At 55.7% G+C, this 15,784-nt stretch overlaps 1 protein-coding gene across 4 annotated transcripts in view; it reads left to right on the top strand.

The window, feature by feature from the left end:
• Positions 1-11,403, top strand: part of SPPL2B (signal peptide peptidase like 2B) — a 50,628-nt gene extending 39,225 nt beyond the window's left edge. For 2 of the 4 annotated variants that reach the window (XM_016934646.4, XM_016934647.4), the window contains exons 14-15: positions 8,944-9,104; positions 10,416-11,403. In XM_016934646.4, the coding sequence (XP_016790135.1) occupies positions 8,944-9,104; positions 10,416-10,679 (425 nt within the window). In that variant the 3' untranslated portion in view covers positions 10,680-11,403. Of the gene's footprint in view, positions 1-8,943; positions 9,168-10,415 lie in introns of all 4 variants that reach the window. The other 2 variants (XM_063800454.1, XM_063800455.1) reach the window with 1 other exon arrangement.
• Positions 11,404-15,784: the final 4,381 nt, after the last annotated feature.

Consider the following 15,784-nt stretch of genomic DNA (forward strand, 5'->3'; position numbering starts at 1 on the left):
CTCTGTTCTCTCTCCACACACACACTCACGCGCTCTCATTCGCTTGATTCCGTTCTCTCTCTCCACACACACACTCACGCGCTCTCATTCGCTTGATTCCGTTCTCTCTCTCCACATACACACTCACGCGCTCTCATTCGCTTGACTCTGTTCTCTCTCTCCACACACACACTCACGCGCTCTCATTCGCCTGATTCCGTTCTCTCTCCACACACACACTCACGCGCTCTCATTCGCTTGATTCCGTTGTCTCTCTCCACACGCACTGACGCGCTCTCGTTTGCCTGATTCCGTTCTCTCTCTCCACACACACTCGTGTTCTCATTCACTTGACTCTGTTCTCTCTCCACACACACACTCACGCGCTCTCATTCGCCTGATTCCGTTCTCTCTCTCCACACACACTCACGCGCTCTCATTCGCTTGATTCCGTTCTCTCCACAGACACTCGTGTTCTCATTCGCTTGACTCTGTTCTCTCTCTCCACACACACTCACGCGCTCTCATTCGCTTGATTCCGTTCTCTCTCCACACACACTCACGCGCTCTCATTCGCTTGATTCCGTTCTCTCTCTCCACACACACACTCACGCGCTCTCATTCGCTTGATTCCGTTCTCTCTCTCCACACACACTCACGCGCTCTCATTCGCTTGACTCTGTTCTCTCTCCACACACACACTCACGCGCTCTCATTCGCTTGATTCCGTTCTCTCTCTCCACACACACACTCACGCGCTCTCATTCGCTTGATTCCGTTCTCTCTCTCCACATACACACTCACGCGCTCTCATTCGCTTGACTCTGTTCTCTCTCTCCACACACACACTCACGCGCTCTCATTCGCCTGATTCCGTTCTCTCTCCACACACACACTCACGCGCTCTCATTCGCTTGATTCCGTTGTCTCTCTCCACACGCACTGACGCGCTCTCGTTTGCCTGATTCCGTTCTCTCTCTCCACACACACTCGTGTTCTCATTCACTTGACTCTGTTCTCTCTCCACACACACACTCACGCGCTCTCATTCGCCTGATTCCGTTCTCTCTCCACACACACTCACGCGCTGTCATTCTCTTGACTCCGTTCTCTCTCCACACACACACTCATGCGCTCTTATTCGCCTGATTCCATTCTCCCTCTCTCCACACACACTCACGCGCTGTCATTCTCTTGACTCCGTTCTCTCTCCACACACACACTCACGCGCTCTCATTCGCTTGACTCTGTTCTCTCTCTCCACACACACTCACGCGCTCTCGTTTGCCTGATTCCGTTCTCTCTCTCCACACACACTCATGTTCTCATTCGCTTGACTCTGTTCTCTCTCTCCACACACACTCGTGTTCTCATTCGCTTGACTCTGTTCTCTCTCTCCACACACACTCACGCGCTCTCATTCGCTCGATTCCGTTCTCTCTCTCCACACACACACTCACGCGCTCTCATTCGCTTGACTCTGTTCTCTCTCTCCACACACACACTCACGCGCTCTCATTCGCCTGATTCCGTTCTCTGTCTCCACACACACACTCACGCGCTCTCGTTCGCTTGATTCCGTTCTCTCTCTCCACACACACTCACGCGCTCTCGTTCACTTGATTCCGTTCTCTCTCCACACACACTCACGCGCTCTCGTTCGCCTGATTCCGTTCTCTCTCTCCACACACCCTCACGCGCTCTCATTCGCTTGACTCTGTTCTCTCTCCACACACACACTCACGCGCTCTCATTCGCTTGATTCCGTTCTCTCTCCACACACACACTGACGCTCTCTCATTCGCTTGATTCCGTTCTCTCTCTCCACATACACACTCACGCGCTCTCATTCGCTTGACTCTGTTCTCTCTCTCCACACACACACTCACGCGCTCTCATTCGCCTGATTCCGTTCTCTCTCCACACACACACTCACGCGCTCTCATTCGCTTGATTCCGTTCTCTCTCTCCACACACACTCACGCGCTCTCATTCGCTTGACTCTGTTCTCTCTCTCCACACACACTCACGCGCTCTCATTCACTTGATTCCGTTCTCTCTCCACACACACTCATGCGCTCTCATTCGCCTGATTCCGTTCTCTCTCCACACACACACTCACGCACTCTCATTCGCTTGATTCCGTTCTCTCTCTCCACACACACACTCACGCGCTCTCATTCGCTTGATTCCGTTCTCTCTCCACACACACACTGACGCGCTCTCATTCGCTTGACTCCGTTCTCTCTCTCCACACACACACTCACGCGCTCTCATTCGCTTGACTCTGTTCTCTCTCCACACACACTCACGCGCTCTCATTCGCCTGATTCCGTTCTCTTTCTCCACACACACACTCACGCGCTCTCATTCGCTTGACTCCGTTCTCTCTCTCCACACACACACTCACGCGTTCTCATTCGCTTGATTCCGTTCTCTCCACACACACACTCACGCGCTCTCATTCGCTTGATTCCGTTCTCTCTCTCCACACACACTCGTGTTCTCATTCGCTTGATTCCGTTCTCTCTCCACACACACTCATGTGCTCTCATTCGCTTGACTCTGTTCTCTCTCTCCACACACACTCGTGTTCTCATTCGCTTGATTCCGTTCTCTCTCTCCACACATACTCACGCACTCTCATTCGCTTGACTCTGTTCTCTCTCTCTACACACACACTCACGCGCTCTCATTCGCCTGATTCCGTTCTCTCTCTCCACACACACACTCACGCGCTCTCATTCGCTTGATTCCGTTCTCTCTCCACACACACACTCACGCGCTCTCATTCGCTTGATTCCGTTCTCTCTCTCCACACACACTCGTGTTCTCATTCGCTTGATTCCGTTCTCTCTCTCCACACACACTCACGCGCTCTCATTCGCTTGACTCTGTTCTCTCTCTCCACACACACACTTACGCGCTCTCATTCGCCTGATTCCGTTCTCTCTCTCCACACACACGCGCTCTCATTCGCTTGACTCTGTTCTGTCTCTCCACACACACTTACGCGCTCTCATTCGCTTGATTCCGTTCTCTCTCTCCACACACACTCACGCGCCCTCATTCGCTTGATTCCGTTCTCTCTCTCCACACACACACTCACGCGCTCTCATTCGCTTGATTCCGTTCTCTCTCTCCACACACACACTCACGCGCTCTGATTCGCTTGACTCTGTTCTCTCTCTCCACACACACTCACGCGCTCTCATTCACTTGATTCCGTTCTCTCTCCACACACACACTCACGCACTCTCATTCGCCTGATTCCGTTCTCTCTCCACACACACACTCACGCGCTCTCATTCGCTTGATTCCGTTCTCTCTCTCCATACACACTCGTGTTCTCATTCGCTTGATTCCGTTCTCTCTCTCCACACACACTCACGTGCTCTCATTCGCTTGATTCCGTTCTCTCTCCACACACACACTCAAGCGCTCTCATTCGCTTGATTCCGTTCTCTCTCTCCACACACACTCATGTTCTCATTCGCTTGACTCTGTTCTCTCTCTCCACACACACTCACGCGCTCTCATTCGCTTGATTCCGTTCTCTCTCTCCACACACAGACTCACGCGCTCTCATTCGCGTGATTCCTTTCTCTCCACACACACACTCACGCGCTCTCGTTCGCTTGATTCCGTTCTCTCTCTCCACACACACTCACGCGCTCTCATTCACTTGATTCCGTTCTCTCTCCACACACACTCACGCGCTCTCATTTGCTTGATTCCGTTGTCTCTCTCCACACGCACTGACGCGCTCTCGTTTGCCTGATTCCGTTCTCTCTCTCCACACACACTCGTGTTCTCATTCACTTGACTCTGTTCTCTCTCCACACACACACTCACGCGCTCTCATTCGCCTGATTCCGTTCTCTCTCTCCACACACACTCACGCGCTCTCATTCGCTTGATTCCGTTCTCTCTCTCCATACACACTCGTGTTCTCATTCGCTTGATTCCGTTCTCTCTCTCCACACACACTCACGTGCTCTCATTCGCTTGATTCCGTTCTCTCTCCACACACACACTCAAGCGCTCTCATTCGCTTGATTCCGTTCTCTCTCTCCACACACACTCATGTTCTCATTCGCTTGACTCTGTTCTCTCTCTCCACACACACTCACGCGCTCTCATTCGCTTGATTCCGTTCTCTCTCTCCACACACAGACTCACGCGCTCTCATTCGCGTGATTCCTTTCTCTCCACACACACACTCACGCGCTCTCGTTCGCTTGATTCCGTTCTCTCTCTCCACACACACTCACGCGCTCTCATTCACTTGATTCCGTTCTCTCTCCACACACACTCACGCGCTCTCATTTGCTTGATTCCGTTGTCTCTCTCCACACGCACTGACGCGCTCTCGTTTGCCTGATTCCGTTCTCTCTCTCCACACACACTCGTGTTCTCATTCACTTGACTCTGTTCTCTCTCCACACACACACTCACGCGCTCTCATTCGCCTGATTCCGTTCTCTCTCTCCACACACACTCACGCGCTCTCATTCGCTTGATTCCGTTCTCTCCACAGACACTCGTGTTCTCATTCGCTTGACTCTGTTCTCTCTCTCCACACACACTCACGCGCTCTCATTCGCTTGATTCCGTTCTCTCTCCACACACACTCACGCGCTCTCATTCGCTTGATTCCGTTCTCTCTCCACACACACACTCACGCGCTCTCATTCGCTTTATTCCGTTCTCTCTCCACACACACTCACGCGCTGTCATTCTCTTGACTCCGTTCTCTCTCCACACACACACTCATGCGCTCTTATTCGCCTGATTCCATTCTCCCTCTCTCCACACACACTCACGCGCTGTCATTCTCTTGACTCCGTTCTCTCTCCACACACACACTCATGCGCTCTCATTCGCCTGATTCCTTTCTCCCTCTCTCCACACACACTCACGCGCTCTCATTCGCTTGACTCTGTTCTCTCTCTCCACACACACTCACGCGCTCTCGTTTGCCTGATTCCGTTCTCTCTCTCCACACACACTCATGTTCTCATTCGCTTGACTCTGTTCTCTCTCTCCACACACACTCGTGTTCTCATTCGCTTGACTCTGTTCTCTCTCTCCACACACACTCACACGCTCTCATTCGCTCGATTCCGTTCTCTCTCTCCACACACACACTCACGCGCTCTCATTCGCTTGACTCTGTTCTCTCTCTCCACACACACACTCACGCGCTCTCATTCGCCTGATTCCGTTCTCTCTCTCCACAGACACACTCACGCGCTCTCGTTCGCTTGATTCCGTTCTCTCTCTCCACACACACTCGTGTTCTCATTCACTTGACTCTGTTCTCTCTCCACACACACACTCACGCGCTCTCATTCGCCTGATTCCGTTCTCTCTCTCCACACACCCTCACGCGCTCTCATTCGCTTGACTCTGTTCTCTCTCCACACACACACTCACGCGCTCTCATTCGCTTGATTCCGTTCTCTCTCTCCACACACACACTCACGCGCTCTCATTCGCTTGATTCCGTTCTCTCTCTCCACATACACACTCACGCGCTCTCATTCGCTTGACTCTGTTCTCTCTCTCCACACACACACTCACGCGCTCTCATTCGCCTGATTCCGTTCTCTCTCCACACACACACTCACGCGCTCTCATTCGCTTGATTCCGTTGTCTCTCTCCACACGCACTGACGCGCTCTCGTTTGCCTGATTCCGTTCTCTCTCTCCACACACACTCGTGTTCTCATTCACTTGACTCTGTTCTCTCTCCACACACACACTCACGCGCTCTCATTCGCCTGATTCCGTTCTCTCTCTCCACACACACTCACGCGCTCTCATTCGCTTGATTCCGTTCTCTCCACAGACACTCGTGTTCTCATTCGCTTGACTCTGTTCTCTCTCTCCACACACACTCACGCGCTCTCATTCGCTTGATTCCGTTCTCTCTCCACACACACTCACGCGCTCTCATTCGCTTGATTCCGTTCTCTCCACACACACACTCACGCGCTCTCATTCGCTTGATTCCGTTCTCTCTCCACACACACTCACGCGCTGTCATTCTCTTGACTCCGTTCTCTCTCCACACACACACTCATGCGCTCTTATTCGCCTGATTCCATTCTCCCTCTCTCCACACACACTGACGCGCTGTCATTCTCTTGACTCCGTTCTCTCTCCACACACACACTCATGCGCTCTCATTCGCCTGATTCCTTTCTCCCTCTCTCCACACACACTCACGCGCTCTCATTCGCTTGACTCTGTTCTCTCTCTCCACACACACTCACGCGCTCTCGTTTGCCTGATTCCGTTCTCTCTCTCCACACACACTCATGTTCTCATTCGCTTGACTCTGTTCTCTCTCTCCACACACACTCGTGTTCTCATTCGCTTGACTCTGTTCTCTCTCTCCACACACACTCACGCGCTCTCATTCGCTCGATTCCGTTCTCTCTCTCCACACACACACTCACGCGCTCTCATTCGCTTGACTCTGTTCTCTCTCCACACACACACTCACGCGCTCTCATTCGCCTGAATCCGTTCTCTCTCTCCACACACACACTCACGCGCTCTCGTTCGCTTGATTCCGTTCTCTCTCTCCACACACACTCACGCGCTCTCGTTCACTTGATTCCGTTCTCTCTCCACACACACTCACGCGCTCTCGTTCGCCTGATTCCGTTCTCTCTCTCCACACACCCTCACGCGCTCTCATTCGCTTGACTCTGTTCTCTCTCCACACACACACTCACGCGCTCTCATTCGCTTGATTCCGTTCTCTCTCTCCACACACACACTGACGCGCTCTCATTCGCTTGATTCCGTTCTCTCTCTCCACATACACACTCACGCGCTCTCATTCGCTTGACTCTGTTCTCTCTCTCCACACACATACTCACGCGCTCTCATTCGCCTGATTCCGTTCTCTCTCCACACACACACTCACGCGCTCTCATTCGCTTGATTCCGTTCTCTCTCTCCACACACACTCATGCGCTCTCATTCGCTTGACTCTGTTCTCTCTCTCCACACACACTCACGCGCTCTCATTCACTTGATTCCGTTCTCTCTCCACACACACTCATGCGCTCTCATTCGCCTGATTCCGTTCTCTCTCCACACACACACTCACGCGCTCTCATTCGCTTGATTCCGTTCTCTCTCTCCACACACACACTCACGCGCTCTCATTCGCTTGATTCCGTTCTCTCTCCACACACACACTGACGCGCTCTCATTCGGTTGACTCCGTTCTCTCTCTCCACACACACACTCACGCGCTCTCATTCGCTTGACTCCGTTCTCTCTCTCCACACACACACTCACGCGTTCTCATTTGCTTGATTCCGTTCTCTCCACACACACACTCACGCGCTCTCATTCGCTTGATTCCGTTCTCTCTCTCCACACACACTCGTGTTCTCATTCGCTTGACTCTGTTCTCTCTCTCCACACACAGTCACGCGCTCTCATTCGCTTGATTCCGTTCTCTCTCTCTACACACACACTCACGCGCTCTCATTCGCTTTATTCCGTTCTCTCTCTCCACACACACACTCACGCGCTCTCATTCGCTTGATTCCGTTCTCTCTCTCCACACACACTCGTGTTCTCATTCGCTTGACTCTGTTCTCTCTCTCCACACACACTCACGCGCTCTCATTCGCTTGACTCTGTTCTCTCTCTCCACACACACTCGTGTTCTCATTCGCTTGACTGTGTTCTCTCTCTCCACACACACTCGCGTTCTCATTCGCTTGATTCCGTTCTCTCCACACACACTCACGCGCTGTCATTCGCTTGATTCCGTTCTCTCTCCACACACACACTCGCGTTCTCATTCGCTTGATTCCGTTCTCTCTCCACACACACTCACGCGCTGTCATTCGCTTGATTCCGTTCTCTCTCCACACACACCCTCACGTTCTCATTCGCTTGATTACGTTCTCTCTCCACACACACGCGCTGTCATTTGCTTGATTCCGTTCTCTCTCTCCACACACACTCACGCTTTCATTCGCTTGATTCCATTCTCTCTCTCTTCACACACACACTCACGCTCCCCCGTGTACTGCAGTTGGCCCTCACTAGCCATGGGTTCCTGCAGCTGTGGATTTCACCAGCTGTAGGTTGAAAATATTTGGGGAAAAGATTTGTGTTCTTATCTGTACTGAACACATGCAGATTTTTTGGGCCAGTTTTCCCGAAGCAATGCCATGCAACAGCCATCGCCCGCGGCGACATCGCGTTTGCGTTTGTAGTAACCTATGGTGATTTATGGTTTGGCAGGACGCGGGTGGGTTCTAGGCAGACACTGCACCAGTTTACGTCAGGGACATGAGCAAGGGGGTCCTGGCAGCCCTCCCCTGCGGGTGCCAAGGGTGGCCATGTGTGCGTTTGTGTATTTACATGCACACATATGTAAATCACAGGCTGCGTTCTCAGGGGACTGGGGGCACGGCCCCGGTGGGTGGACACCGTGCCCTTTGACCCCAAACATTTCACTGAGTGTCTCCTGAGAACATAGTTTATATGCCCACAGCTCGGTGTTCAAGGGTTTTCTGGTCAGGCACGTGTGTCACCTTTGGCTGATTTTCTCATTAGAGGTTCATAGAAACTGCATCCCAGACACGTCTCGCAGCCCCCTCTGCTATCACATCTGCCTCCCGCTGTCCTGCAGCTGCCCGGACCCTGCCCCTCCCTGTCCCTCTCCTCGCCCTGGCCCTTCCATGTCCTCGGTGACCCTGGCTCCGGTAGGGTCAGGGTGGGAGTGCAGCCCAGGAGGTGCCGGAAGGATCCATGTACTTTGGGGAGCCTGTGGCCCTGCCGGCTGAACCCCCACTGTACCTCTCCCGTCCTCGCATACCCCTGCCCTCCACCAACCCCAGCCCGCTCACGTTCTTCCCAGGAAAATGGGTGGTGGCCCTGGCCTGCCTGGCTGAGGTGATGCCTCCTCTGTCCCCACAGCCTATGGCGTTGGCCTCCTTGTGACATTCATGGCACTGGCCCTGATGCAGCGTGGCCAGCCCGCTCTCCTCTACCTGGTGCCCTGCACGCTGGTGACGAGCTGCGCTGTGGCGCTCTGGCGCCGGGAGCTGGGCGTGTTCTGGACGGGCAGCGGCTTTGCGGTGAATACCAGTTTGCTCTGACTGTGAAAAATACTCGCCTAGTGAGCCCTAACTAGAGTTAAAGTTGAGTGAGACCTCCAGCCACAGCCAGCCCCGCGGCCGTGACGGGGCTCAGGGTCCTGGCACCTTCTGCTTTGGGTGTCATGCACGTGTGGCCCCGGTGGAAGGACGTGCGTGCAGCTCCTGTGCCGGGTGGGACGCGGGGGTGTCGGGTGGGGCCCGGGGGTGCCGGGTGGGACGCGGGGGTGCCGGCTGGGACCCGGGGGTGCCATGTGCTTTCTAAAGTTGCTTCTCCCAAATAGTAGCGCCCCACCTGCGTGGGCATCGGGCATCTATCGCCTCTCCTGCCGAGAGCGAGGCGCCTGACTGGGGGTGGGGCCGCAGGGCCCTGGACGAGGGGAGCAGGCCGGCCCTGGCTGTGGAAGCCCTGTCCCCTGTCCCCCTCGGCAAGGCAGGGGGTGGTTGGCAAGGGTTAAACGTGCGATGCAGGGAGGGCTTACGCCACGTCGGTTCTGCTCTTGTGATTTTTTGTGAACAGGAGTGGGTGGGACCCCCCCTTCCAATGTGCCGCTCAGGTGACTTCCTGGGTTCCCGGGACTCAGGCGCATTGCTCCCGAGAGCTGCCCCCGCCCCTCCAGGCAGCGCCTCTCGGAGTCCATGACCGCCCAGGGAGCAGCCCTGCGCCATAGGGCGATCCTCAGGCTGTTGGGCATGGGTGCAGCTCCTCCCATAGCCGATCTCCCTCTGGGGGAGATGCCGCGCTTCTCAGCGGTGCCGGCCGCGCATGGGGTCCTACGTCATGTTTTTGTGGAGGTTAAACCACACCCGTCCCGGCCGCACTGGTGTGATGCATTGGGTCGAGCTGTGGTTCCAGTGCCGAGCTGGGCTCATGGGCCCCACAGATGGGACCATGGCCTGAGACCAGGCCCCAGGGAGAAGTCTCCTGGGGCCAGCACCCCCACCCCAAAGGTCTCCCCATTCTGATGGGCATTTCAGAAGGTTCAGGAGAAGCCGGGGACCAGGCCCAGGGGTGAGAGACGGTGGTCCAGGCTTTTCTTTGGAGAGGCTTTGCACAGCTCCCAGCCTCTGCTGGCCTCGGATGGCCCTCCCGCGGCACCTGTGCCGATGGACAGGGTCCTGGGTGCCCGTAGGTCATGGAGCCAGCCCCCTCCTTGGGTCCAGAGCCCCTGGGGATGGCGCCTCATTTTGACCCTGCCCCCGTGGCCTGCGGGTGCTGGGTGTCCTGGCCCCTGCCAGGGTCCTCCTCTGGGTCCCTGTCTCCGCCTCACTTCTGCCTCCCTTCTCCTGTAGAAAGTCCTACCTCCATCTCCGTGGGCCCCAGCACCAGCCGACGGCCCGCAGCCTCCCAAAGACTCTGCCACGCCGCTCTCCCCGCAGCCGCCCAGCGAAGAACCAGCCACATCCCCCTGGCCTGCTGAGCAGTCCCCAAAATCACGCACGTCCGAGGAGATGGGGGCTGGAGCCCCCATGCGGGAGCCTGGGATCCCAGCTGAACCCGAGGGCAGGGACCAGGCCCAGCCGTCCCCGGTAACCCAGCCTGGCGCCTCGGCCTAGGGGAGGGGTGAGACGCTCGCTGCCGTGCCCGCCACACCAAGATGTTGGGGCTGCCTGGTGCCCACTGGAGACAGACAGACAGACGCCTGTTCCCCAGGACCGAGGCCTGTGCCGTCCCCACGCGCCCCAACATGGTGCTCATCCTTGCCGAGACCCCTGCGGTCCGTGCCCGCGCCCAGCCCAGCTGCCCCGGCTGCACGCCTGCTGCTCCAAGCTCGCCCGGCTGCCACGAGCTCTCTGCGGGTCCATCCTCCCCACCGGGGTCCGTCCTCGCAGGCCCTGCCCGGCCTCTCTGCAGACACTCAAGCGTCGTCTGCATGAGTGAGCAGGTGTGGGTAGACTCTGGCCGCGGCCACACTTGGTGCTCACCAGCTGCTTCGGCCTTCAGGTGACCTCCTTCCCCACGGCGTCCTGTTCTCCGGGTGGAAGAGCAGCTTTCTGTCTCCCAGAAGGCATCGCTTTTCCCTCTTGAGCAGATCGGAGCCCCTGGGAGGTTTGGAAGCTGCCTCCAAGCCTAGGACACGGACCGGTGGCCGGGGCGGCCTCTGGACCCTGACGCTGGCTGAGACAGGCCCGTGGGGCAGGGTTTTGGGGCGTGAACGAGGCTGGCAGTGAGTGGACAAGCTGCTCCCCTGGCTAAGGCCCTGCCCTGCCCTCAGCCAGAGGTGCCTGGCCATGCCTGCACACTCCTCCCCATTTTAATAAATGGTCACAACTTCTAGAAGTCCTGCTGGTGCCACCTGGTGGGGTGGACGTCTCAGACTGCCCTTCTGACAAGCAGGGGTGGGCGCCAGGCAGGCTGAGTCAGGCCCTCAGGGGTCCCTGGAGCCCTGGGAGGGAGGGACTGGGTCGTGGGAGGTCCTGGTAGCTCCCGGCACCCAACCTCGCTTCCCGTGTGGGCCCCGTGTTGCTTTTCTGCTGAGAGGGGGCTTGGGCCTCAGTTCTCCCTGTGGCAGCGGCATTGGTGCGTGGGTTCTTAACCCTCTGGACCCAGCTAGGAGCTTCTGGAACCCACGAGGACATCTGCCACTGGCGTGGTCTACTCACTGATGGGGTCCTCCTGACTCCAGGGCAGAGACGTCCGTGCGGGAACTGACCGAGGCGTGGCCCCAGGCCCCGGCATCCTCCCCTCGCTGCACGTGGTCACTTCCGAAGCAGCGCTCCCTGTGGCCGCAGAGACAGAGCCCGCACCCTGGCTGCCTGTGGTGCCTGGGCCCCAGCTCCCGCCCGCCACCCGCCCTGTCGAGTGCGGCCTCCAGACTCGAGTCCAGAATCTGTTTCTGTCAAGTCAGTCGTCCCCAGCTGCACACGGGGACTGCTGAGTGCTGCGCTCTCACGGGTCTGTTCCGGACAGAGGGTGGCAGGGGTGAGCCCTGATCCCTTACAAAAAATACCAGCTTCCCAGGGAGTAATGGCGCCTTCACTGAAGCCATTTTGCACATGGGGATGGGGTGGGGACGTCTCTTTTTTGGTGTTGGACATTTGACCAGTGGGGAGGGGTTCAGAGGCAGCGGTCCTGTCCTTGGCTCCGTCTGTCCGTGTGGCCTTGCTGCCATTCAGTCTGATCATTAAACACAGCTTTTGATACATGTGGCCCGGCCTCTGCCTCCGCAGTGCACGGCTTGGGGCATCTGCTCTGTGCAGGTCCCGGTGAGCAGAACTGAGAGCTGGCAGGCCGCCTGGCTGTCCTGCAGAGGACGGATTGGAATTGCCACCGCAGGGCCGGCCAGTGCTGTGAGGTGCCCAGCGTCACTCCCATGGGCTCTGTGGGCCACGTGGTCCCTGTCACGCTTCTCAGCTCTGCCACTGTTGCTGGAAAGCATCACAGACCATGTGTAAAATGGGCCAGAATACCTTTTACAAAATTAAAATAGAGATGGGGTCTTGCAGTGTTGCTGAGGCTGATCTCGAACTGCTGAGCTCAGACAGTCCTCCTGTCTCGGCCTCCCAAAGCGCTGCAATTACAGGCATGAGCCACCACGCCCATCCCTCAAATAATTTTCTTGCCAGACCCTGAAATTGGAATTGTATAGCATTCTCACGTCTCAAAAGAGTTTATTATTATTTTTTTCTCTTTAAAAATGCAAAGACCTGTCTTAGCCGCTTTGGGACAAGGTTTGGTTTCCAGCTGCTGCTGGCTGGCCCCGGGCCTGTGGGAACGTGGGTGATGGATGCGGGTTTGTGTGCGGGCCGAGAGGCCAGTGAGTCCTGAGCATCTGCCAGGCATCAGGGACTGCTGTGTGTGTTGTTCTAGTCTCACAAAGTTCTCCGCTACGTTAGAGAAAGTGAGACCCAGGCTGGGCATGGTGGCTCACGCCTGTAACCCCAGTGCTTTGGGAGGCTGAGGTGGGAGGATTGCTTGAGCCTGGGAGTTTAAGACCAGCCTGGGCAACGTAGCAAGACCCCATTTCTACAAAAATTACCTGGGTGTGGTGGCACACACCTGTAGTCCCAGCTGTTCAGGAGGCTGGGGTGGGAGAATTACTTGAGCCCAGGAGGTCAAGTCTGCAGTGAACTGTGATTGCACCACTGCACCCCAGCCTGGGTAACAGAGCGAGACCCTGTCTCCAAAAAAAAAAAAGCCACCAGCAAGCCTCTGAGGCCACATGGCTGTGAGGGATCAGAGACATGGATTCCTCCAGGCCCTGAGCCAAACCACGACTGCCTGGCAGCGTGACGCCCTTGGCCTTAATGTGGAACAGGGTGAGGACGCAGCGGGAGATGGAGGCTCAGGCCTTACCACTCACAGCAAACCTGAATTCAAACCCACTGGGGAAGGGACGGCTTAATCACGGAAAGCGAATTCCAGAATACTTGAAGTCACACTTAGGTTTCGGTTTTTTAACTTGAGCAGTTCCTCGATATGCTCCAGAAGGAGCACCCCCAATTGCCTTTCCACGGGGGGAGCTCACTGCTCAGAGGCCACTCGGCGCTGGCTCTGAACACCTCCTCTGTGTGCCTCTAGTGGTGATTTGTCCTGTCCAGGAAAAGAAAAAGTCGCTATGTCATTAGCTCCGGTGGACGTGAGCCCCAGGGCTGAAAGTTACAGTCAGGACTCAGCGCATGGAGCCCTGGGCTCACACCACGTCCACCTGTGACCTCCTGCGGTCGTGGGCAAGTCCCTCCGTCTCCAACTCCCTGTCCTCTGGAAAGAGGGTTAGTAATGTACCTACTGCAAGGCACGACAGCCAGGATGTCACCAAATCAGCCATCTGATTGGACGCTTAGAAGCAGTCGGGACTTTTGTGCTAGTGACACACTTGGTTCAGGAAGACGGGCTCCTGCCAGGCTCAGCCGGTGCCTGAGCTCCGGGGGGTGTGCACACCTCGACTGTCCAGGTCACACACGGCCCAGGGATGTCAGGGAGAGGTAGAGCTGGGGAAATGGAAACAGGCTGCTTTTTGGCACTGGGGAGGGTATTTTGTTTCTTTTCGTGGGGAGCATCCCTCTGTCTTGCAGTTTAAGTTACAAAGTGGAACAATGTGGTAACAATAGTGATTTTCTTTCACTAAGCTGACCAGAGCTTACACATTTTTTATCCACCCACCTATCCATCCATTTATCCAACCGGCCATCCACCCATCCACCCATCCATCCATCCATCCACCCACCCACACATTTATGTAACCATCCATCCGTCCGTCCGTCCGTCCGTCCGTCCATCCATCCATCCGTCCATGCATCCATCCACCCACCCACCCACCCATTTATGCAACCATCTGTCCACACATTTATCCATCTGTTCATCCACACACCCACCCATTCACCCACCTGTCTGTTCAGTTATCCATCCGTCCATCCACATACCCTCCATCCACCCATTTATCCAACCATCTGTCCACACACCCATCCACCCATTTATCCACCCATCCATCCACCCACTCATCCATTTATCCAACATCCATCCACTCATTCATCTATCCACCCATCCATTTATCCAACATCCATCCACATACCCATCCATCTATCCATCCATCCACCCGCCCCCCCACCAACCCATCCACACACCTATCCATTTATCCAACCATCCATCCACCTATCCACATACCCATCCGCCCAGTTATCCAACCACCCATCCACTTATCCACATATCCATCCATCCAGCCACCCATTCATCCGTCCATCCACCCACACATTTATGTAACCATCCATCCATCCGTCCGTCCATCCATCCATCCGTCCATGCATCCATCCACCCACCCACCCACCCATTTATGCAACCATCTGTCCACACATTTATCCATCTGTTCATCCACACACCCACCCATTCACCCACCTGTCTGTTCAGTTATCCATTCATCCATCCACATACCCTCCATCCACCCATTTATCCAACCATCTGTCCACACACCCATCCACCCATTTATCCACCCATCCATCCACCCATCCATTTATCCAACATCCATCCACACACCCATCCATCTATCCGTCCATCCACCCGCCCCCCCACCCACCCATCCACACACCCATCCATTTATCCAACCATCCATCCACCTATCCACATACCCATCCACCCAGTTATCCAACCACCCATCCACTTATCCACATATCCATCCATCCAGCCACCCATTCATCCATCCATTCATCCACCCATCCACACACCCATCCATCTACCTACTTATCCACCCATCCATCTCCATCCATTGATCCACCATCCATTTGTCCATCCATTTACCCATTCACACATCTATTCATCCATCCATCCATCCACACACCCATTCATCCATCTATCCATCCATCCATCCATTCATCCATCCATTCAACCACCCACTCACCCACCCACTCACCCATCTATCCACCCATCCACCCATCTACCCATTCATTCATCCACCCACCCACCCATTTATCCATCCATCCACCTATCCACCCACCCACCAATCCATCCATCCATCTACCTGCCCATCTAGCCATTCATCCATCTACCCACCCCTCCACTCATCCATCCATTTGCCCATCCATCCACCCATTATTTACCCCCCCACCCACCCATCCATCTGCCCACCCACCCATCCATCCATCTACCCACCCACCCATCCATCCATTTACCCTTCCATTCAACCATCCATCCACCCACCTTCCACCCACCCACCCACTCATCCATCCAT

The sequence above is a fragment of the Pan troglodytes genome, chromosome 20 (genome assembly GCF_028858775.2).
Source record: "Pan troglodytes isolate AG18354 chromosome 20, NHGRI_mPanTro3-v2.0_pri, whole genome shotgun sequence".
Classification (NCBI taxonomy): Eukaryota; Metazoa; Chordata; class Mammalia; order Primates; family Hominidae; genus Pan; species Pan troglodytes.